The sequence below is a fragment of the Scophthalmus maximus genome, chromosome 1, assembly GCF_022379125.1.
Source record: "Scophthalmus maximus strain ysfricsl-2021 chromosome 1, ASM2237912v1, whole genome shotgun sequence".
NCBI lineage: Eukaryota > Metazoa > Chordata > Actinopteri > Pleuronectiformes > Scophthalmidae > Scophthalmus > Scophthalmus maximus.
Window position 1 is genome coordinate 24,355,087 of NC_061515.1, and position 25,305 is coordinate 24,380,391.

At 44.1% G+C, this 25,305-nt stretch overlaps 1 protein-coding gene across 1 annotated transcript in view; it reads left to right on the top strand.

Annotated features, from left to right (window-relative positions):
• The first annotated feature begins 429 nt into the window (after positions 1–429).
• The window catches only part of nlgn4xa (neuroligin 4 X-linked a), a 77,020-nt gene continuing 52,144 nt past the window's right edge, over positions 430–25,305 (top strand). The window contains exons 1-2 of the mRNA XM_035638491.2: positions 430–934; positions 11,809–12,520. Coding sequence (XP_035494384.2) covers positions 12,070–12,520 — 451 coding nt within the window. The 5' untranslated portion in view covers positions 430–934; positions 11,809–12,069. The remainder of the gene's footprint in view (positions 935–11,808; positions 12,521–25,305) is intronic.

Below are 25,305 nucleotides of genomic sequence, written 5' to 3' on the forward strand. Positions count from 1 at the left end.
GGGGGGTTCGGAGCCACCCCGTGACACGTGATGGAAGATGATTGAAGTAAATCTGTCAACAAAACACATTTAAAAAAAAAACAATGATATAGGAAGATCATTGGTATACAAATGCAGTCCATTTACCATTCTGACGAGGGGTCCTGCTTGCCATGGGGCCATTTATTGTGTTAGTCCGACCCCTGAACTCGCAGCATGTCATGAACATGAGGTGTTGTGCTTCATGCACAGACACTCGAACCAAAACCACGACAGGAGTTGCAACTGAAAGGGCCGTTTTCCTTTCTTTCTTTTTTTACGTCACATAGTGACGCTGTGTGTATGTCATGCAGCTCAGATGGGGCCCGTGGGAGGCACGGGGGCCTGGACCCCGGCCCGTGCCATGTTCCACGCTCCGTGCCAGCGCTGCCACAGCACAGGGGCTGCTTAGGGGGGTGATGGAGAGAATGCGGCAATCCATTGGCTGCGGGCTTAGTAAATTTCAGTCGGCGTAGTCCAATGGCAAGCGAGCGGGAGAGAGAGAGATGGAGAGAGAGAGCGAGGGAGAGAGAGAGAGAGAGAGAGAGACCTGGTTTCTCTATCACTAATCTTGTCCTCGCGACGCACTCCCTCTATGAGCAATTAGATTCAGCACCGTTTCCAGTGCCTCTGCGATGACTCATTGAAACATCTCCTGCGCTGATCAAGCCGCATCTATATTGTGCGCCCGACACACACACACACACGCGCGCGCACTTACGCACGCGCACAGGACGTATAGTTGGGGCTGCCTTCAGTGGCGCCGGGACTGCGCTCCCGACTTTGGATTTGCCGAGCAGCAGGCTGGACGTGGACTTTATTGCCTTTTTTTTCGTCTTTCTCTTCCCCCCGATGTGGCGTACATTTGCGCCTGAAGTGGGGACTTGCGTCAGAGAGTCGGACGGCGGAGATTGAGGTGAGTGCGCCGCCGATGCCTTCCAGCCGTCCGCAAATCGGGCTAAACGTATGAACAGGCGGCCGAATGTCTGTGCGTCTTCGGGCGCTGACCCCCCTCCTCCCCCCCCTCCTCCTCCTCGTCCTCCTCCTCATCCACGTCCTCATTTGACGGCTCGTCCGGACGCGCTGGATGAATTGTCCCCCGTGGAGCCATTATCCACGGGGGACAATTCACCCAGAGACATTCACTGGATCGCAACTTCTTCGGAAAATATCGTGGAACACAATGTGGAGTTTTTTTTTTCTCAGAAAAAGGAAGAAAAAAGAAGAGAGAAAAAACGCAGTAGCTTCTGTTCTGTTCGTCCTTGCGCACTTTACGCATTTTTCTAAAGGGAGGACTGATAACAAAACCCCCAAAAAAGAAAGAAGAGGACTGCAGTGAAAGATGCTGTTCACAGGCGGCCAGATCTCTTCTCACCATTTTTCCATCACGCATGTAAATCTGTGTTTTGTAGACAAGGGGGGGGGGGGGGGGGGGGCAACAGCTCGGGTAACTTTGACGCAACAGGGCGACGAGAGAGGCAGGTTGCGATCGAGCAGCACGAAAGCGCGTCCCCCCCCCCCCCCCCCCCCCCCCGTCCCCCCGTCCCCCGCCCCCCCGAGACAGCAAAGCGTTTAAAAGCAATTTCACACCTGCGTTTTTTGGTAGTTTTTTTTTCTTCCTCCCCACAACTCTTGTGTGTCCCCGGTGAAGACGGGCATCTTCCTGCAGCCCCTCAGCGCGCATCTCTACCCGGGCAGCCACAAGATGGTGGTGTGGATATCTGGATGTGGATTTTGAGGAAAAGGGAAGTGGTGGGGGGGGGGGGGTTTGTGCCCATAAAAGGTGTTGCTGCTGAGGTCTGCATTGGAATTGTGTGAGAACTGATGATTCCCCGAGGGAATGGATTCCTAAAACGCTCTGAATATCTGCCCCCGGTGCAGCTGAGCTTCGACTCATTCGGTGGTTGAAAGGAAATGCTGCTTTCCCTCGCCATCTTTAGCGGAGAGGAACAACGGCCTCACACTTCACGAGACGATGGTCACTCTGAATGAGTTGTCGTTCCACGGTGACTGACGGAGACTGGTCCGACGTGTTCCAACTCCTACCAAATTTGTGCCCGCGCCGCAGTTCTCTGCGCGTCCTCTGTTAATCGTGGTTACCTCCCCTGGTTTATGATTTGTCCTGCAAGAGTCTTGTTCAGCTTTGACAAACTGCTGCTGCCCCACTTGGTCCCAGGATGAAAGTCATGTCGTTGAAAATGAAAGTCAAACATTTGCAACAGGCACACGACATCGCTCCATAATCCGCTCCTCCTGCATGTTCCAAATGTTATTACAGATTCCTGTCATGTCGGGGAACAAATGCAGCAAATTGGGTTTTTTTTGTGTGTTTTTTTTCATTTCATGGATATTAACGCTGACCCCAGTTTTCCCTGACACAAAAGTCATTTAGTGTCAAAAAGGCAAAGTGGGGCTAAACCTGACCAAACTGTTGCAGATGTAATACATCGCGATTCGATCCGTCCATTTGTCCCACACTGTGTGCGATTCCCAATGCATAAAGCTCCGATCGCACAATACAATAGTTGAACATATTCGTCTGACAGGACGGTGATGAGGCGCGGATTGGCGAGCAGACAGATGTTGGCTGATCTGTCCAAACCACATGCACACAAACACGTGACTGACGGGGGTTGTTTTTTGCCTGGATGATACATGATGATACGTTGATACAGTTTATTTCACATTAGGGCACAGTAAGATGTCCTGTTGTATGTCACCCCCCAGGACACACACACACACACACACACACACACACACACACACACACACACACACACACACACACACACACACACACACACACACAAACACACAGAGTGGGTTACACACAGCTGTAACCAACAGAGACTAGGACATGGCAGTAAAATACAATATTTTTAATCTTTAATCGTGCTGTATTTGGATCACAGTGGAGCGTTCAGCAGTCGCAGATGTACTTTTTCTTCTTTAAACAAATGTGTTCATGTTTTTTTCTTCACTAAATCAGCTGCATGTGAACAGCAATGGTAGATTGAGCTTTCATTCGATGCTTTGCTTGACTATAGTAAATGGACCGCCTTCATACAGTTATTTTTCTTATGATGAATTTACACTGCTAATCACAGTCACACACTCATACAACACTTAGACCTTCCAACGATGGACTATGCCTTCTACCCTTTGAGCAACAGCCCTTCCATGTGACTGCCAGTGATGTGCAAAGACTCTTTAAGGGGCAGTGGGCGATGGTTTGTCATCAGTTCAAACCAGAGGAACTAAAGGCAAGACTAAAGCGGAGTTGTTGTTTTATTTTTTTGGAGTTTTCCAGTAAAACAGTTACTAACAATAGTACACACTAAAACTTGCATTGCTTAACGTAACTGCGGCAGCAATTAGCGCCGGAATCGACAAGCAAACAAATGCTGAGTCCACTGTGCGCCATGATTGAAATCCAGCGAGAGCCTCAGCGCTCCCAAAGTGTTTGGCATTCTTCAGCATTATGGCTGCAGCGCGGCGTTCATGAGACGAGTTGAGGCCAGAGTTGGAAGCGGGCGGCAGTCGAGCAACGTCAACTTGAGTGATTTTGCACTGGTTTGTCGTACTGAGCGGTCTCTCCGCGGTGATCTCTGAGGGCGGAACTTGATTCAGTCTGTCACTACCTGCACTGCTTGAAGCAAGCAAGCTGAACTTCATCACACAGTGCTACACAGTGAGTGAGTTACAGCCCACTTCGGGCCTGTGTGAGTGAGGCGTCACAACACCCCGGACGGATAACCAGCAGGGAGCACAAAAATCCAGACCTCTCGATTATCGATAGAGCAAAGCCTCTGCCACAACCCGCCCAAATACCCCCCCCAGACCAGTTGCCCTGATGTCTGTGGTCATTAAGTCTTTTGAGAGACCTCCTCTTTGCCTACCAAACAGACAGGTCAATTGATGGGACTACAACACAGGACTTCAGTCATCCCCTTGACTCCCCAGGGACATATGCAAGGAGGACTTCTGCTTCAGCAACATCATCCAAGAAGTCCGGGAGAGCACTGGTCTCTGGAGTCAACTCCTGCTTCCGTGGAGATGACAGTGGACCTCAGGAGCAACGCTGTTCCAGTTCTACACTGCGATCAGCGAGTCTGTTCTCTGGACATCCACCGCTGTCTGGTGGTTAACAAGTTCAGACCACAAAGGACAGCCAGGACTGCGGAAAGGATCCCATCTGCCCGACCATGCTGGACTTGTACCCCTAGGCGGTGCAGAACACTGAACACCGGAAAAACCAGACACACAAATAACAGTTTGTTCTCACGTGCCATCACTCAGATGAACAGTAAATCAGTCGTGTTAAATCAGAAGCAATGCCTGAGTAATGAGTAGTCACCCTCTGATACCGAAACACCCACGTATCAACAAACTGTATTGATATGAGTTTCAAACACACATTGTGCAAGAACATGCATAGTTCATTCATCACTTGTCACATATAAATAAAAAGCAGGCTGTGTATACTGTATACAGATGTGTACACACGCACATACACAATTACCTACTGTATGTATATAACGCAACTCATTACGCTATCCACTTAGCATTTATTTCAGCACTCTGCCACACCGTCCGTTTCTCACTGATTTTACTTATATATAGACATGTCATGCTGTGTTCATTGTTGTTACCCCCCCCAGTGTATTTAACATACAACTCATATGTAAGCTGGCATTGGCTCCAGACCCACCCCCCAACCGTGGCAGCCCCTCAAAGGATAAGTGGTGCAGCTAATGGATGGATGGATTGATGGGTCATCAGGTCTGTGCGTGTCTTTGTGTGAGGCTTTGCTCCTCCACATGTCGCTTACTTTAAACAATAGCTCATTATTTATCCCTGGCATTCTGTTGCTTGTTTAGATGCATCTGCTCGTTCCCCCATCGGCAGTGGCCATAGCAACCGGCCCTCCGACGATTAAGCTGGACAGGGAAACTGGCGGAGGAGTGAGCGGCCGTGATAAGCAACCGGGGCCTCAGGCTCTCATCCGGCGACACAACTTCTTTCTTAACAGGACAACAGTACATACAGTTTGCGTTATGGAAAAAAAAAATTAGGATTAGGATCGGGTACATCGCAGACATCGTTATTGGTACAGTCAGTTTTGGCGTTGATGGGATTAGGCTTTGTCGTTGATATGCGTTTGGACAGATTAACAGGTTGTTATCTCAGTCCGCTTGCAGGAATAACGTCTCTTACATCCATACGTCTCTTTGATTGTGTGTTACTGCACGTGACAATGGCTGGACACATACATGAGTGGCTTTTGATCGAGGGAACCCTCCCAAAACATAAAATGACTTGTGCACATGGTGATGATTACGTGAGGAAAAGGAAGGGCACCTCAGTCTCGTTAACGGTTTAGAAATAGCTGCTGAAACTGTCTCTTCTTGGGAAGAAGAAGGAGGAGGAGGAGGAGAAGAGGGTTTCCTCTGGATGTTACTTCCATAGCAAGTAGGGCCTGATTGTGATTGTCCTCTACCCAGTGCGAGGTGGGATAAGCAGGTACAGATATGTGGGTGTTTCTAAAGGCGGGGTTATACTTGACAAGAACTACTTCACACAAAGTGTTTTTTCAGACATGTACAAACTGTACCCACTGTTTGCATACTGTATGTTATGCATACTTGCATACTGTATGTTATGGCGTAGGTTCGATGGGGCGAACCTCCACCATGGTCCAAATGATGCTTCAGAATCTTTTATTTGCCGAAAAGAAAAAATGTGAACGTACATGGGTAACAAATTAAAAAAAAGAAACATACAGGCAAACGCAGCATGCTGTTCAAGTTTAATATATAGATTTGTATATGTAGCCAATTATCAGCAGCTGTGGTTCAAAGTGCCTGTGACATTTCATCGTTAGGAGGACAGGGTGCCTCTGACAGGATCATTTTACAATGATTGAAATGCAAATGACAACGAACGCCTTCATTGGTATTCATGAGACCTATCTCCTACAATCATTTTGAGCTAGAACAATGTTCGCAATCTCCCGTGTGTGTGTGTGTGTGTGCTTAGGAGAGCTCCATATTCCGCCAGAGCTGTCTGAAGGACAGTTTATTATAACATGCCACGTTAGTGTAAATACGGTACGCCGTGTCAGTTTGTCACAGAAACATTTACAATAAAAAAAAAATAAGACAGGGAGTAAAACAAGACAACACATGGGAGAATAGAGAATCTGCAAAATAAAACAGGAACTGGAAAAACTAACAGAAAACATGAAACGAACTAAGAACAGAAACTTGACAGCAACGAGACATAACAATGTTCCACTAGTTCTGTGCTGCCATGAAAGCGGCTGCACTCTCCATATCATATGGAATTTTTTATCATTGTGTAAACACACTTGTAGACAGCCAATGATGAACATCCCGTGGTGGACTTAAACACCAGAGATTGGCTTGCTCGAGGCAGTATACCGAGAGTGTCTGTAAATGTAATTTATAAAATATTTTTAAAAAATGTAATCCCTTTCCGTATCATCAGTGGAATAAAATGCTCTTCTATGATCACAGTGATATAGTAATAAGGTTATAACACAGAGTTAAATAAGCGGTTACATGAATTAACAGATACGTTCCTTTCTTGTGGCAATTAATATTCAAAGAGTTGACTGTGTCCACCACAGGGTTTCCTTACTGCTTGTGCGTGCGTGTGTTTGTTCGTACAGTATGCAGTCATACCCTGGAAAGACCTGGTATTAAACTATGGTCTGTTATATGTATATACTGTATACTGTATATATGTATAATTTATTGTCATTTATTTGGGATTTTTTTAACAGGCACTATTAACACACATATTTGCAATCAATTCCATCATGACAAATTATATAAATAGTGAATTTGAGGTCGTTGCCCATTTTGCCCAGTTGTTAATCTTAGTCCTTTGCCTTGAATAAATTAACTGGAGAGAACTCCTGAACCCGGCGCTTTCCATAAATGCCAGCTGCCAGCCAAACAGCTGACTTCTAAATGAAGTCCAGTCGATAACTTTATGACCGTATGTCCTCCAGTTGTGACTGGCAGCCTTTGATAACTCAACTGCATGAGGTAACAGGCCCTAATGTGAGGTAAGCTTGTACTAAAAGCTTTTATAGTTATTTTTAGTAAATACGGCACTGTGCTGACATGGTTCATTACATTATAAGTTACTACATCTATTTGGGCTGAACCAAGTCACAACAAACTATAGTTACTCCATGAGCCATGACCGTCATTTCAAAACCATCTGAACCGTTTCCATTCTTATGCAGATGAGTAACAAAATAATTCCTCTTCACTTAATAATAATAATTGTATATTGCAAATAAGCGAATGACAGATCTGACTTACTGAAGTAAAAATCAGGTTTTATGTTAATATGACTATAACACATCTGAAATGATTTCTTTTTTTTGCAGTCTTGCTTCCTTTGTCTAATAAAAAAATAAAAAGATTTGTTGTTTGTTCAAAATAGAAAAAAAAATTGTAATCCATGTTTTCATTATCAGTATGGCACACACACAAGCACACACACACACACACACACACACAACACACACGCACAAATCATTTTAGACAGGGGTTCCTACTGAAGGCCTGTGCCCTAGATTTCTGAAATCATTGTCCCGTTGAGGACTCCCACTAGTGTGTTGTCACCTAAAGACTGATGTAAATGACTCATAAATGTCAACGGGGGCTGTGTTCGTCGGAAAAAAAAAATAATAAAAAAAAATCAGCTGTGATATCGACTCACGTCACATTCAGTTCAATCAATACATGAACAACGCGGGTCTCAGAGCTAGTGACACTTGTTGTAGCTGCTCCATTCACGACGTGACGCCGCGGACCCAGCAGCCTTTATCCACCGTGACACATGAGAATATTTACTGTGGAATGTCCTCTGGGCTCTGTCACGTAAAAAAAACAAAACACGTGATCATCATACAAATCATGTTTTTGCTTAAAAAAGACGTGTCTGTCGGGAAATGCTGAAATCGCCTCGTACTGTACTTAAAGATTCTTTGACTTAAACCATCAGAGAAGCACTTTTACAAAATATCCCATATATTTACTGCTGTCCTTCCAACTTCTGCATGTGAGAGTGGTGCAGCTTTTCTTTTTAGTCGTGGCTTGTATAAGATATTGTAAAGTACAATATGCAGAAATGGCACTAATGTGGAGGTTTTATGTACATTGACACAACCACATGAAAAAATATAATGTCAAAATTAATGAATAGCTCATAACTAATTTCCAGACTAGATAACTGCATCTAAATACCAGAAATAACAAGTACATGAATAATTTTAATGATTTGACTGAGCTGTGTGACATACCATAATCAGCCCTATCACATAAAGCCTATGACAAAGACACATTTTGCATATATGTACTATATTCACGTATTTATGTGCAAATGTATATGTTGCTGAGTGGATGTTACCAGCCACCTGTGGGCTGTGAAGCACATCTCCAAGGAGAATTTGGAAATTAATCTTTCCCACTGCACCACCAGAAAAAGGAGAAAATTAAACGACGATTAACATGCATGCTCTTTTTTTCCTATACGAAATTAATTGGTGGATCTCAGAGAGAAAAAAGCAAAATATAAACAAAATCTTTCTCATTTTCTCATCGAGGAAACCGTTGTGACAGACCTGCACGTCGTGGCGGTTTCTGATGCTGTGAGGTTGCGAGGACCTCGGCTTTTGTGGATTAGCGTGGTTAAAGATTGATTTCCTACTCTGGGGATGATTTATTCCCCCAGCACTTGTCTGTGGAGATATTTGCAGAGTCAAGAAAAAATTGTTCAATCCAGCAACTATCACCAACAGTGAAACCCGGTCTCGCATCGCAGTGAAAGCCGGGCCGCGTGTTGCCGATCACAGGGGCCACCGGCCACATGGCATCATCATGGTGTCATCCATGTGTCCTGGCCCATTACACACACGTTGGCCTTTTTCAACAATTTGAGCTTGCAGTGTGTTCTTTGTAATCGCCCTTCATCAGCAGAAGACAGTCAGAAGGATATTGTCTCTGGGAAATCCAGACAGGAGAGTAACTATTGCAGGGGATAATATTTTTGGGGGGATTTGCAGTTCTTCTGCAGCCTTGACAAATGCCTTCTCTTCTCATTGCCAACAGCGAAAGAGAAATTATGAGACATTTTGGCCTCCATTTTTGCCAGTTGTCAGCAGGTGTTTTCGTCCGTAACCATGGAAACACCTCTGGGATGAGCCTGAGAGTAGGATGGCAAACCCTTTCTTTAAGGTGAAGTGAGGTGAACACACACACATATATATATATATATATATATATATATACACACACACACATATATATATACATATATACATATATACATACATATATATACATTCATACATACATATATATACACACATACATACATATATATATATATATATACATACATACATATATATATATATATATATATATATATATATATATATGTTGTTCGTCATTGTGTGTGTGTGTGTGTGTGTGTGTGTGTAACTGATTCAAAACAAACAGTGTGTGTGTGTGTTCATGGTGATTAAGGATCATCCAGTGCAACAGTGTGTGCAAGTGGTGTTTTAATATTTTTGGACAACAATGGAGCTCTATGTCACAGAGGTATGAGATATACCAGACTTGAATCCACACGGCAGGAGGAGACATTCCTTGTTGACAAGGGGATCAATCTGCAGTATGACCAGACTTATAGCTTGTACATGTTTTAATTTGTGTATTCTTTTATTGTATATTTTTGCTATGATAATCCGTTGCTGTAACAAGTACATTTCTCCAGCGCGGGATGAATACAGTTCTATCTCATCTTATCTTATCGTGTGCAACCTAACTATTTGCTCTTCACTGTAATATTACATTATGACACCCATTTATCGCCACTCAAATCTCTTTTTAAAGCACTTCATCTTCTGTTTTTTTTGTTTTTTTAACTCTTCTCCTAACATTTCCCCCACACTGGAATTAGGCCAATGTAAAGAGCATAGGATGGGTGTGATGTAGGTCACCTTGCAGGTTCTGGTCAGCGGCGTCGCAGCAGGTGAAGAGGGGATCGCAGTAGTCGAGTCTGGAAGATAAAGAATTGATGAGTGATGCTCTCCAACTCAGGTGGCGATACTAGTGACTTCAGTTTTGCAATGTTGCAAAACTGAAGTTCCACCAAGATTTCTAAGGGTAGATTCTCCAGCTGGAGAAAGAGACCCGATGCCCTGAGAGGAGTTGCTATCTTAAGGACTTTGCTCTCATCTTCATTCAACAGTGGACAAGACTGTCAGCCCTACTCCTCAATGGTAGAGAGACAGCTGCGGCAACTTCTCAAATCCATCCGCACGTGTTTTCGAACCTGAACCTGATCCAGAATGCGAGATCGGACAGTGGGAACATGCAGAGCAACGGCAGGCTGCTGTACCTGCTTATTGTGTGACATAACAGTGGATTTAGTCTTTCAATCCCAATATCAAGTTTTTTTCTTTTGTAGCCCTGATAATAGTTGTGCGAGCAATGAGTTTGAGTGACCGCAGTGGAAATACAGACGTTAACGTTGGTAGTGAAATATTTTTCTTGTGTTGTCGCCAAACGGCTGTATGGTGAACCTGGACATACATTGACTATCTATATTATGACTCCAGTAGACTGTTTTTTGGGGGAACAAGCTCTGTTCTGACCAGATCGTCAAGAAATCGTCACATAAAAAGAAAATGGAAAAAGGAAAAAGAAAAAGCATGTGTGGCTGATGTCCTGCATGTCAGTGATCAGTCCTCGGACACAGAACCTCACCCTCCTTGCGACGGCCTCGTCCCTGCGACGTATTAAGCTTTTACGGAGACACGTCAAACTCTTTCTCAGCTCTGGAATGTCGACGCCACGCAAACACATGACGCTGATTTTGTCTCTCCTGCGTTTCCCAGGCAGACGGGCCCACACGCCAGTCGGGAACAGCTTGAATCCTTTTTTGTCCGCTTTCACTAATCCGTGTTTGAAAACCTTTTTCGTTTAAAATTCTTGCTCGCAAAGATTGGTATGTACTTTGACTCGGAACTCAGCTCATTTATTCATGCAGCTTTTTCCATTCATATTTGATATCAGAAAGGAGTCAATGCCGGTCAGTGTGACATTTAATAATTGAATTTAAGTGGCACACCGTGGGGGTTTTTTTTGTTTGTATTTTTTTAGTATAGGGCACAATTTCTTTTTAATTGGCGCAATCACCCACCACTTAGAATATGAAAGAAAAAAATGTGAAGACCTGGGGGCAGTGGAATGAGGTAAGAGCCCCATCACGAAACTGAATAACGGGCTTGGAAACCAACTGGTTTTGACACAAAAGTCCACAAGACACAAAACTCCCTCACGGCGGGGCCTGAGATTTAACTGTCATCGAATTATTTCAACCGACTTCAAGACCTCTGCAGGCCGCTGCTGGCTTTCAAATTACTTTTTTTCCAAAATCCCACAAAGAGTTTTATTCAAAAATATTTCACTATGAATCCAAGTGGCTGAACTACACAACAACTCGCAGAAACCCTGTCAGCATGGTTAAAAAAATCCAAAGGATCACAGGATTTGATGTTATTGGTGAATAAACTCTTAAAAACAGGAGAGGTAAAAACACTATGTGGCTAAATCTGGTGCTGAACTACTATTGTAAATCAGGAGTTTAACCCCAGATGTTGCCCCGTACAGACTAACAAAATGATTCACGAAGCTACATTTTAATCAACCCTGTTTGCTTTCTTTTTGCCCCCTTCAGGATTTCCCATCAAGCTGGAGCCCAGGTAGCCGGAGACCACCACAGGCCCCACCCTGCTCTGAACGAGGAAGTCGTACAGCAGACCCTCGGGATGGAGAGTTTTGAGGAAGCTGCTCTGTTTGGCTGGGGCAGCCTGTCTCAGTTCGCAGCCTGAGGAGCAGGAGCGGGAAGCATCTTGGCGGAGGGGCAGGGGGTGCGCCGAGGACCAGAGGTCGACCGTAACCACGAAACCACCAGGCTCGGGCTCAGCACAGCAGGAGCATGTCAGTGCCCAGAGGCCCTTCATGGATGCGTCGCTCCACAGCCAAGGCGGCGCTGCCGCTGTGGATGGGGTTCGTGTCCGTCTGCGTGGCCGCTGTTCAGGCCCAGCAGCACCCCGTGGTCACCACAAATTATGGAAAACTGCGGGGAGTGAAGGTTACATTACCCAATGAGATCCTGGGACCGGTGGAGCAGTATTTGGGGATCCCGTACGCGTTGGCGCCGACAGGGGAGCGGCGGTTCCAGCCGCCGGAGCCGCCCATGTCCTGGCCGGGCATCAGGAATGCTACTCAGTTTGCTCCGGTTTGTCCTCAGTTCTTAGAGGACCGCTTTTTACTCAACGACATGCTCCCCGTGTGGTTCACAGCCAACTTGGATACACTGGTAACTTATGTGCAGGAGCAGAGCGAGGACTGCCTGTACCTGAACATCTACGTCCCCACGGAGGATGGTAAGTCAACTGACCCTGCCCTCTGTCCTGTCCTACCCCCTCTTCCTGTATGCCCCTGTGTTGCCTGGGCAGGACTATCCTGATCTCGGAGGCAGTGTATTACTGGAACAATGTTGCTTGTTGCTGAAAACACTCAGTGTAATGGTGTGTTCCCTTAATTTCACAAAGCTCACACTCATTTCTCCATTGCTAACGTCATCAGTGGCAGGAACAGACGTGGCAGAGTTGGGAGTATGACACCGTACAGTTTGTCTTTTGGACACCAATATTGTTTTCGTTCGATAATCATTTTCAGTCGCTTCTAATCTGCATGTGCTTAAAATTAGGCCGCAGACCGTGGCGTTAGTTCTACAGTGTCGCTGTACGTGACGGTGACGGTTGTGACAGTGGTTCGTGCTGCAGGAGGCTGCTCAGTAATGCCGGGAAGTGACAGTGGCGTGACATGAATAATTCTCGGGGGCTGACTGTTGTTCCACCTATCTGTACATTAAATAGTCCGAACATTACACGTGTATAAGGAGAAGGCGGCCTGGACAAAAAATCTTATTGAAATATGCTTTATTCACAGATATATTTAAAAAGTTTCATGCCTGCTCTTCTTTTTTAACAATGCATTTGAATTTCTTTAACAATGAGTAATGTGTCACAACCTCTTGTGACGAACACAAAAATGGTGAAAAGAAACTTTTGTACCTCGTAATTACATGGCAGCTCTTTATTTTGTCAGCAGTTCACAATAGTTCAGCCAAAAAAGGAGGAAATGCAGAGATCATTCCCCCCAGATCCACGTTGCTTTGTTTCAATACCGATTCACGTGCTGTTTTATCCAAGAGTGATGTAACATTTAGAATAAAAGGGAAGCCCACTATCTGAGCCTCTGGAAGGCTCATCAACAATGGCTTGTGTTCTTCACTCTCTTATTTGAGTGAACACTTGTGATTTGAGCGCTTTGGGTACTTGAAAAGCACTTTATAAATCCAATATATTGTTATTATTATTATTATTATTTGGAATGTCTGGGACACGGACGAGCAGCAGGAGCAGCAGCCGCAGCCATGTAGGGGCCTCAATGTGCATCCTGTAAGAAGCACAGCCGGGAGGTGTCTGGAGGTCGGGTCGGGAGCAGCTGGGGGACAGTGTGGACGGCCTCTGGAAGGAGAGTGGAGCGCATTAACGTGTGTGTGTGTGTGTGTGTGTGTGTCTGCCCGAGATCTTTGACAGCTCCGTGCTAAATTTAGTTTGAGCTCTTGGGTACATGGTAGATTAAAAAGTGCAGGAGAGGGATAATCTCACAATCCTGCATCGGTGCACAGGCAGGGGCTTTTCTCAAATCATTTAGCAAAATAAAAAATTAAAAGTTATTGTTCTTCCCTTGTACAATAAATCCACACACGACAATGTGGGTGTATAATGCAATTTGATTTTGTGTCTGTTTCATGTGCATTTTCCTCTGACAATGGCCTATAGCAGCAGTAGCCAGTAACCAGGTTTTCAGTGGGCCCGGGCTATTCCCCGGGCTAGCCTTTCATGGCGAGCTGTGCCGTGGTGACGCACATTTCTCTTACAGCCTCTCAGCAGAAGATGGCCATGCACGCTGTGATGCCGTGCTGCTGTGGTCCTGCAGGGGTGACCACGGCCAATATAAAATAAATTATAGTAGTAAAGAGTGACCGTGTCTTGTGCAGCGGTGTCACCAGAGAGAGACATCCGTACTGTCCTGCGTGCACTTGTGACACGTGTCAGCCTTATTCCACTGTCGATTACTCATTTCCAGCCGCACCAGAGCCGTCGCAGATTCCTTCATCGTGAATAAGTTAGCAGAGCGTCATATTATTCTTTGATGAACGCAGCATTAATCAAACACATACGAAGAATACAAAACCGGCCAGAGGGAGCTGGTAGATGAAGAGCTGCTGGTGTCAAGCTCTTACTGTGGTTTGTCACCAGCGTGCCGCAAAGAAGGCCATCATGGTTCAAAACTATACCCCTTAAATCACAAGATACGTCATATTGTATCAGCTAATTGGGGTGTGGCAGAACATAAATCGTAATCAGTTTTAACTAAGATTGAAATGGATTACACGAGTGAAGAGTGATCTTGGACGTAGACTAAATAAAAGACTAAATACACCGAGTGTGGACAATCACAGAGGAAACACGAGAAAACGCAAAGTGAAACAGACAAGAGACAGGAGAACAGGAATTACAGAGACAAGAGAGGAACGTGACTTAAAAATAAAACTGGAAATGACAAACTCGAGATAAACAAACACTGGGATAACGAAGGTAACTTAACTAAAATCCTAGACACAAGAAAACTACAGAATACAATCATGAATGTAAACACAAAGTAACAGAATAGTCCACAACCTAAATATTTTAAAGTTCAATTGTTCTTGGGGTCAGAATCAATACAAGAAAAGGTTGATGGAAACGGCATCATTAATAAATGAAAAAATTGTGCAAAAATGATGCTTGGTTTTGACGGTTTTAAAGAAGCCCATAAAGGAAAAGCATTGTTTTCCTCTTTTAACAAGGACATTGTGTTCCATTCACTGCACTCAGATTTATGTACTGTTTACTTGGAAGGTGGCCAAATGACTGAGTGCCCTCTTCTAGAGAACAAGAAGAAACTTTTTATGATGTCAATCAGTATAACTTTTTCCCAATTGAAAAATATTTCTTGAGGAATTTAACTCATGTAGATGGCCAAGGTGTTTTCTTTTTGCTTTTTCACAGTTTGCAAACTTCCTCTACTTCCTCCCTGTTTATTACATGCTTAACGTGGCCTATACAGCCACCTGGTTGATTTCCTCCTAACCCCGGTGGATGGACGTGCACTTAATTCACTGTTTTTGTTCAATAACATAGAGACGCTTGATTCATTTTGTGTCTGTCTGACCGTCCGACTGTCCGCTTTCTGTCTACCCACCGAAAATTTCTCATTAGAATGTTTAATCTGTTTTCCGATGAAACATCATACGGAGTGTCCCACTTTCCAAGTTACATCTATTCAACAAGGTTTAAAAGTTTTTCATCAGAGCAGGTGAAACATGATGGACCACATCAGTCCGAGCAGCCCCGTCCCTCTATTTTTAATGGGTTTTTGACAGCAATGGGAGCCTGTGTCTCTTTGGAACCTGCAGGGAAAACGCACCACAGTGGCTTGCGTGCACATCGACATCATCCAGAGTGGACGGACACGTTTCCTACCCAAACAAAGATGAAGAATGTGAGCGTCGTTGTTCAATGGACCAAACAGTGTAGGGATACTGTAGATAATGTTTTCTATCAAATGTTGTCCTGTTATTGCGAAACAAAAGACTGAATGGCGACTACTAAAAGAGAGAGTCATGATAATATGTCCTTATACAGTCTCAGCTCAGCGGGAGTGACGTGTCCGTCCCAGTTAGCGCTCCCCTCGCTGCCCATCATCTTTATATCCTCCACGTTGGCCTTTTCAGAAAATCCGGTGTAATGTCAAAATATCCTGCCATCTGAGGATCAGCGACGGACTTACAGTTTTTCGCTGCACCTCGAGTGGGTTGACAGATTAAGCGACGCCTAGTCTTTGTCATGTGATTTGAAGTTGAAGGGAAAATCCGCTCCGGCCTGCTCGGAGCACACTCAAATGACTGCATTGTCAGAGCTTTTTTAGATCTGCGACTCAATCCGCCGGTAGAGCTCGTCCCTCGCAGCTGAAATACCAAAGAGCACGAAGAGAAAAACATGCAAAAGTATAGAGAAAGAGCGGCTAGTCAAGGAGTGCACACTGATCAGCCAAATTCTGTCTCCGGCAGTTCATGAAAAACAATAGATTGAACTCTTTCAAAACACAGTATGAGTGTGTGTGTGTTCTTTATCAGCCTCTGCAGTAGTTGCAGACTGATCGGGGAGGTGGCACGCTGCTGTCGAGTGATAAATCAGAGGGAAAATGTTTCCGAGGAGGGATTTCTCAGAGAGAGACAATAGCACGCCGGCCTCGTCTTCATTTTTTAATTGTCGACATCTCCCGAATTAGTTCTGTTTTACCGCTCACCACTTGGCTCAGATGTAAGACCCAGCGCGCCGGTAAAGCCGCCCTGTTCCCTTCACTATTCCCAGGCACTACCGGCGGCTTAATGTTTCAGCTTCGGCCGTGATTTATTCCGAGCTCGCAAACCGAAAGGCGTTTCTTTTTTTTTGGGGGGGGGGGGGGGGGGGGGGGCTTTTTGCGCAGTGTCTGGGAAAAGCTGTTCCTTGAATTAAAACAGTCTCCGCCGCACTTCGCGGGGCAAAGATGAATTGAGGTGAAGCAAGGAAAACGGAGTGAGGAAACATCTCGAAGACTGCATTTTTTTTTCCAGAGCCACTACCGTTCAGTTTGATTCAACTTGCATCTCCATGCCAAACACATCAGTGATGATGTCATTTTGTTCAGTATAACGTCAGCAACTGCACTACAGTCGGAATCTGTGCTTCACTCAGTCAATAAAAAGTCACTATGTATTTTATTTTTTTTACTTCGTTCAAGATTTCAGGGTTTGTTGCTATATATATATAAGCTATTAAGGAAAGAAAGCAATGTTCTCTCCCAATGCTTTCTTTTGGGCTCACCTAGTTAGATAACTGCAACAACTGTAAAACAAAAAAAAAAAAGAATGCTTTAAAGACAAAAAAAAACTTTTTTAATTGAAAGAGGTAATTAAATTAATTGTTTTTCAATTTAAAAGCTACACAAGTTTTTTTTAAACAGAAGCTCATCCAATTATAATTTCATGAAAAGAAAACATATGCATTTAGTTTTATATTATTTCATTTTGGATTTGTTTTAATTAAGGCATTCATAATCAATAGTCAAATCATCTTCTCATACAGTAATTCCCTCCAGTCAGTGGAGTTTCCCAAAATATGTTTCTGAATAAAGCTGCATTGTGCCTCACAAAATGGACGACTTTGACCACGTGCCCCCACCTCTAAAGGGACGGACTGAAAAAAAACAAAAAAACTCTGATTCCCATGATGCTTCACCTCATCACACCTTGGGCGTGGACTCTCCTCCGAGCTCCATTGGTGCAATCAATGGTTAGTGTATTGTAAATGAGACTGAAATCAGTTGATTGGCTGTCGTTTCCGTTCCATTTGAAGGGTGGTTAACTTTGATATTAATATGTTTAATGTTAACATTTTATCAATTCTGAAAGCCATGACTGATCAACCATATTGCTTGGACAAATGGTACTATTACCAATGTCAATGCACAACAGCTGTGTTTTTTAAATATAAAAAATACATACTGACTTACCTGGGGTCATGTAGTGTTTTGGCACAGTTTCATAATTCAAAATTGAAAGGCAAAAGGCACAGGGCCTCATAATACATAACTATGACTCCTAGTTCTCAGCAGTCCACATTTTTTAATGGCACTTTTCATATGCCACGTCTTTTTTTTTTTTCTTTTCGATTTGATTTTACATCTCACAGACTCCAAATAGCGAGCAAGAAATCCATAGGTTGCAAAATTGAGCAACAATGCTTAAACTCGTGGTATCTCTCTCACACACACACACACACACACACACACACACACACACACACACACACACACACACACACACACACACACACACACACACACACACACACACACACACACACACACACACACACACACACACACACACACACACACACACACACACACACACACCATGAAAAAGACCAATTTGGTTAATAAACCAAAAAAATAAGATTGTCTCATACCTTTTACCAATGACTGTGTATAATATAATACACCCCGGTATCCAGGTCCCGCTGACACATGGGGTGGATTCGGAAAGTCCGTCCTATCGCCTTTCCCTCACCTCAATGGAAAGCGTCATGAGGAAGAAGGCTTTAGTTTGACAAAGAGGCTTCTGTCTTTGTGGCGGATTGAACACAAAGACAAAAGGAAGCGCAGAGACTGGCAGGAAGTCAGGGATAATTGAACACAGGTGAGCCACATCAGCAACAGGTGCGGTCAATCACCGGGGAACACGAGAAGACGTAGAGTGACAGTCAGGAGACACAGGCAAACAGGAAGTGCAGAGGCTCGAGGAACGTGACTTCAAAATAAAACTGGAAATGGCAAACTCGAGGGGATGACAAAGGTAACTTCGCTGAAGCCTAGACACGAGGCAAAACTACAGAATACAATCATGAATGCAAACGCGACGGAACAAAATAGTCCACAGCCAAAATATTTCAAAATGTTCAATTGTCCGTGGGGGCAGAATGAATACAAGAAAAGGTTGATGGAAACGGCATCATTTTAAAAATAATGATGCTTGGTTTTGATGGTTTTAAGGAAGCCCTTAAAAGGACTGTTGCCTTGTGTTCCATTCCCAGCATGAGAATTACAACACCAACGCTCTTTTTTGAAAAAGACTTGATATGCTTAATGGAAACGTTTTTTTCTTCTGACATAGTAAACATTTAATTCACACGACTGATCGTCGTGGCCAAAGTGGTTTTTTTGTTCTGTTCCAAGGAGGTTTTTTCGCGGTTTGCAAACAACTTCCTATACGTTTATTACAGCCGTGCTTAACATGGCCTTAGGTGGCAGACAATCATTGGGGGGGGGGCAGGGCACAGGAAGTAAAGACACCAACAATAAGACACGGGAACAGGAAGTGAAGAGACACAGGGAAAGAGACAAAAAAAACGGAAATACCGAACACAAAAAGTATCTAACGTGAGGTGAAACAAGAGACGGGGGAAAAGAAAGTGAACATCACAATCAAACGGGAACCAACAAGAAAGGATCAGGAGAGTAACACAACAGAGATGCACAAGGCTTAGTAATCAAAGAAAAAATCCCCAAAAAGAAACTAAAAAGTGTGTTCAAGAGTTCACAGGGGCAAAAAATCATGACACCGTGATGCAGGTGTAAACAAACACAAACTTTAATAAGTAAATCAAATAATACACAAGTTATTTCAGAACGATGATAACATCTTCATGATACTGAAGATGGAGCAGATGGAATAGCATTGAAACGATAAAGCGCTATGGATAATGTTGTTTTTCCAATGTTGAGTTCCTCTGACAGCATAGTAGACTCCCTAACTCAAGACAACTTACTGAACTTCAGAAAAATACAAATTATGCATTTTTCTACTTACTTTTATTTTTTTTGGCCTGTTAGAAAAAATGTCTATATTTTACATCTCCTCAGGCGGTTTCATATATGACATAGTGTTTGAATCTTTGTGGATACAACAATTTCCCTCCCCCCCATTAATAAACCTTTAAGAACAATGTTTGACACTTACTGTTGATTCTGAAATACATAAAATAAAGTATTACACAAGGATTGCTTTAACCAAAGTTTATTACAATACCGTATACAGTTTATGTTTTTTATTCTACCGTGTTAAAGAAGTCTATAGAGTTGAATTCAGTCGCACTGTATTCAATGCAACATTTTGTCCTTAATACTCATTATTGAACACTGACACATTCACCATGGCAATGTACATTTTGAAATTCATATCCCAATCAATTAGCCTTATAATTTTCTTCCGTCACTCCAATCCTTTTCACACAGAAATGTGTTAAATCATCAGAGAGGGTATTCTGGGGATTTTTAAAGCAACATGGTTTATACTCTGAAACCACTGTGAAATATCGATTTCATGAATCTGTGGGTGTGTATATTCATCCACAGAATGCATTCTTGTTTATTGAGGCTTGCGCGCGCGCGTGTGTGTTTGCGTGCGTGCGTGCGCGTGCGCGTGACCAGCCTGAGCAGATGTGGCTGTTCATGCTCGGTTGGGTAACACTGACATGGCACTAGCCCGTGTTTGTGCAGCCTGCTCTCTCAGCGAGCAGCGGCACTGTGCAAACACTCCGCCGTCCCCGCCATGCTGCCACATTATGTGCCTGTTGAGAGCTATTCGCCGCTATTTGCTGATCAGTGAATGCTGCGGCACACACCGCGGAGGTGAGAAGACAACGAGGACGCGCAGATGAAACATTCTGTTCAGCGGCAGAGCTCAAGGACTATTGGGCTGCATGGATAATGGGCCCCCTGTTTTTTTTTCTTTTCATTCGTATCAAAGGGCTGCGTGGTATCGGTAGGAATGTTGCCACCATAAGACATTTCCCATCAGTTTAAAGACGGATTTCTGCTCCTGCGTAAAACCATACGATTATGTTCAATACCTCTCTCACCGTACTTGTGCAAGTGCACAAAAATTATATAACCGCATTGTTGCCATTTTTTGAAGACGGATTCCATGGTTTTTTCGTGAGCGCGCACAATGGAGAGATCAAGAAGCCAGGAGAATTTTTCTCCGACCTCGCTGCATATGTTTCGTAACACAGTTACACAGTTGCACATCAGCAGCCGCCTGAGAGGACGCATTTGTATCCTCGGGTGTTTTTAACAAACTCGGGGATTCAGCCTTTTTTAAAGAAACAGTTGAACTCTGTGGGAAATAACCTTCTTTTCTCAGAGTAAATGTTAACATTAATATCAATTCCACACCTGAGCCGGAGGGGGGGGGGGGGGCGCCAGCCGGGCTCCGTGGGTTCAAAAACACACCAAGCAACACGACGTTGACTAGGCCTGTCGCGCGATGTATTGTCCCAGCAATTATTGCGATAAACAATATCATCATCATTTTAAGACTGCAGCTCGTTGCCGCTGAGAGAAATGTTATCCAAAGTTTCGACTTGCGTTCAGGCCCTTGACACAGCAAGCAGTTTGAAGACACGGTGCCTTTAGAAACAACACTAAGAAATCCCTATTTGCTGAAAAATTCATAGACCAAACCACTCTTTGATTAATCATATGACGAGATCAGATGAGAGGATAGAAGCAGCGAGACTTGCTGGATTGTCGTTGACATGCGTTCTCAAGTCAATAAACACGAGTTTGGACACAATGGCTGTTATTGAGGACAATAAAACCTATTGACTTCATATTCGTGTATCGTACGATCAGTCGATAACGTAATTGCCGCGACGGGCCTGACGTTGACCTTATTCGGTTAAACTGCTCGCGGACAGAAATGTGACAAGGATATGACGATCAACGCTGATGCGCTGAAACAGTGCTCGGTGAAAATCAGCGCCACATTAAGGTTTTTCCAGGTTTGGCACAGTTGTGCCAATACAGAGAGCAAGCGCTGTGATCAGGGACCAACACTCGCAACCAACGCTAAAGCTGTAAATGTCACACAGAAACACTCTGTGGAGGTGGATGGATGTGTTGCGATTGCCTCTGCCAACGTTGCAAAAAGTTTTTAAAAAAAAATGAGGCTAACTTTGAAATTCAAGGCAACTTACTTCACTCGATTCTTTTTTTTTTAATGATTTTGAGGCCAACTCAAACTCCTGAGTTTTTAATGTCACTTGTCTCATCCCTTATGTATCTTTTGTTTACATTAGATACAATCATTTTGAATTAGTCCCATGGTGGGACAATTTGCCATGTCACAGCAGCAAAATACATAGTAATGAATTATGCATCATTAAAAAAGTAAAAAATAAGTAAACGTACAATATGAACACCAGGCAATATAAAAAATATATATAACGTAAACCAATTATGTTTAGTATGACAGTGATTCACAATGATTCACAACTAAAAGTCAGCATGGGGGAGGCGTATGGACACAACCTCTTCCTGCTTTCAGCTCTCTCTCTCTCTCATACTCTCAGATGACTGTCCCTTCACTTCCCTGTCAGGCACCGGTATAAATAATTCACACACACACACACACACACACACACACACACACACACACACAAACGCACACGCGCACACACACACACACACACACACACACACACACACACACACACACACACACACACACACACACACACAGAGGCAGGCAGGAGAGAAGCCATATCCTTCAGATATCCACACAGAGGGCGATGGTCCTTTCAAAATCGTTGCTGCAGAAGAAGCGACAGCAACAGAAACATTTAAAAAAAAAAACTCTAACATTACAAATTCATGAGGCCCCTAATAAAGATAGGCTCTATGCGAGGTTAGTAAAAAGCAGAGGAACCGACCTGCTTGTTGACCAGCACATGAACCGCAGTCGTCAGACCAGGTCACGAGGTCAGGTGGACTGTTACAAGTCCCCGTGGGCTGGTGAGCCGTTAAAAAAGAGGTTTGCCTTCAAGGCTTGGATGAAAATAATGCATTTAACTAAATCAGTAAATGGAATCCCTGTACGACTCACTCATCCACCACGGCCTGCTAGACGTGACCTCACCTGACTTCCTGAAGCGGCTCTGGCAGGAAGCACATTTTCTGGGCAAAAGAAACACACGGTAATCATTTTACACGACCTGCTTAACACCCAGTTCTGTCTACCCTGTGTTTAAAGTGCATGGATAAATCAATAATCATCCGGAAGACAAAACACGAGCGCTCTCAATGCCATTGAGACTTCGGTGTTCTCCGGCCTCTCGTGGCCAAAAATCATAATTACATCAGCAACAACAACAACAACAACAACAGTAAACAGGAGAAGCCTGACTGAGCTGAAAGCCTAAAGCAAAAAAATAATGATTCAACTACGTTCAGGAAGACGTTTCTGTTTTTGTCAAAAGGCACAAAGTGGACTCTTACAGGTAATAAGCCGACGCTGCTGCTGCCCGAACAGGTCCGTGTTGTGTGACAAGTGCTGTGTCTCAGATGTTGCAGTTAGCCGAGCTTGTTGGCTGCTGTTCACGTTTATCTGGCGAGCCGCCAGCTGGCCGGGCAACGCGCGCCCCCCCCCCCCCCCCGCCCGACCTCAGCGCTAAACAAGCGTATAGGTCACTGGACACGGCGTATTGGAAGGAGCAGTCATCGCCATGGCAACAAACGGTTGGGCTGGTCGGGTCACAGTCGGGTTTGATTTGGGAAAAAGATCACGACTTGGATTCGAATCAATACTACTCTGGATTAGGACTGAGGAATAAACAAAAAAGACTATTATCGTTGCAGATACATCTTTAATGAAAGTAGGGCCATGGATTAGAGCTTGCCACCATCGGAAGATGAGTGTCATCTGATTTTGCAGTCACTGATACTGTTTTTTTTTGTTTGTTTTTAACGTCTTTTTAACTCGAGAAACCAAAATGTAAAATGCAACTACGGGGTGAATCCAACGCCCCCTCGTGTCTCGTGAGCGATGGCCGCGGAACACGGTGTACGGGCGGATTTTGTCCTTTTTCACGCCGATGGAACGGCCGCGAAAAAAAATTGCTACTTCGGCCCCTGGCCGGCTGCGGCCGTGCTCTCCATCACTGTGAATCTGTTCCCTGCTTGCTTTGTTTTTCTCTCACACAGCACCCTGACCTTTTTGATGTTTCCTTTTCATTCTTCACCCCCACCCCCCCACACCCACCCGCAGCTCAGATCTTTCTTTTTTTTCTTGTTTCCCCTTATTCTACTTTTCTCCTATCGACACCAGGGGCCGACTCAAACAGTCAAGGCGCAGATTTCCACAGTAATGGTGGCCGTGATGAAGGTATTTTTTCTCCATCTTTTTTCCCCCCTCTTTTGACCGACAAACGAAAAAAGCCTGGCACTCGTGCATGACAGCAGACGTGCAGACCTCTTTTTTTAATCAACTTCATTTGACCCCTCTTAATCCCCCTCTATTTTTTCCTCCCCCCTCAAGAGCTTCTGAGTGCACTCCTCTCAGCTTTCTTTTTGTGTGTGTGCGTGTGTGTGCGTGTGTGTGTGTGTGACAGCCTCTTTCCTCTTAGGAGTCATGTAAAGCAGTCCTCTGAGGCGAGGGGGCACCTCGGAACAGGAGGGTCCCACTAATCCTCTTCTCACCTGTTTTTTTTTTTTTTTGCCAACTCAGACAGTGTGATCTGAATTCCGCTCTGCATGTTAGTTTGCCTCCTAACTGACGACTGGAAAATCATAAAACGATAACGTCCCTCTCCTCCCTCTCTACATCTTCTTTTGTTCCTCCATCGCTCGGTGAAGCATGAGCACTAACCCATGTTGTTTTGACAATGGAAATTTGTTCACCAGCGGCACACAGAGAATCCTCTTCTGTTTTTTTCCCTTTTCAAATTAACGCCTCACTCCTCCGCATGATAATAACCAGATCGCGCGGCCTCTTTGCCTCTCTGTGTCGGGTTTTCCGTTGGCACTGAAAAGTGACTGCATGGGGAGAAGCCAATGGAGACATTTAAGTCACGGGGACACCATTTGTCTTCTGGGGGCCAAACACTCATCCGCCAGAAAAAAAAAGCAGTGGCATTTCTGAAACACATCATTATGTGCAATTTTTATAGATGTTGCTCCTCAGAGTGATATCTGACATAACTCCCGCTGTGCATTCTGCAGCCTGCCAAGCAGCACTGTGTGCGAGTGTAGACTTGGAACCTTCTTCCTTTTTAAACTAAGGGTTTGTATGGAGGAAATTATGGGTATATTCATGTTCGTTACAAGGGATTTTGCTACCTCTGCTCTTGTTGGGTTCCTTCAAATAATCCAACAAAATATCAAGCGACAACGCACTACAAGTGCATCACTTTTGGGGGGGGAAAAGAAACAAAAATATATATACATGTAATACTTCTACATCTCTGTTCTTGACAGCATCTGGGAAAACTGTAGAGGTCATTTAAGTTCAGCTGTATGGAGGCGCAAAGTGGTCAGAGTTAAATGAATAAGTAAGGCGTCATTAAAATTCCTCATATGAATGAATGCATGCACAATATGTAATATTAAAAAAACTCAGTTCATCAAATGGGGACGAAATGTTGTGCTTAATTTCGCATTGCAGGTCATTTTT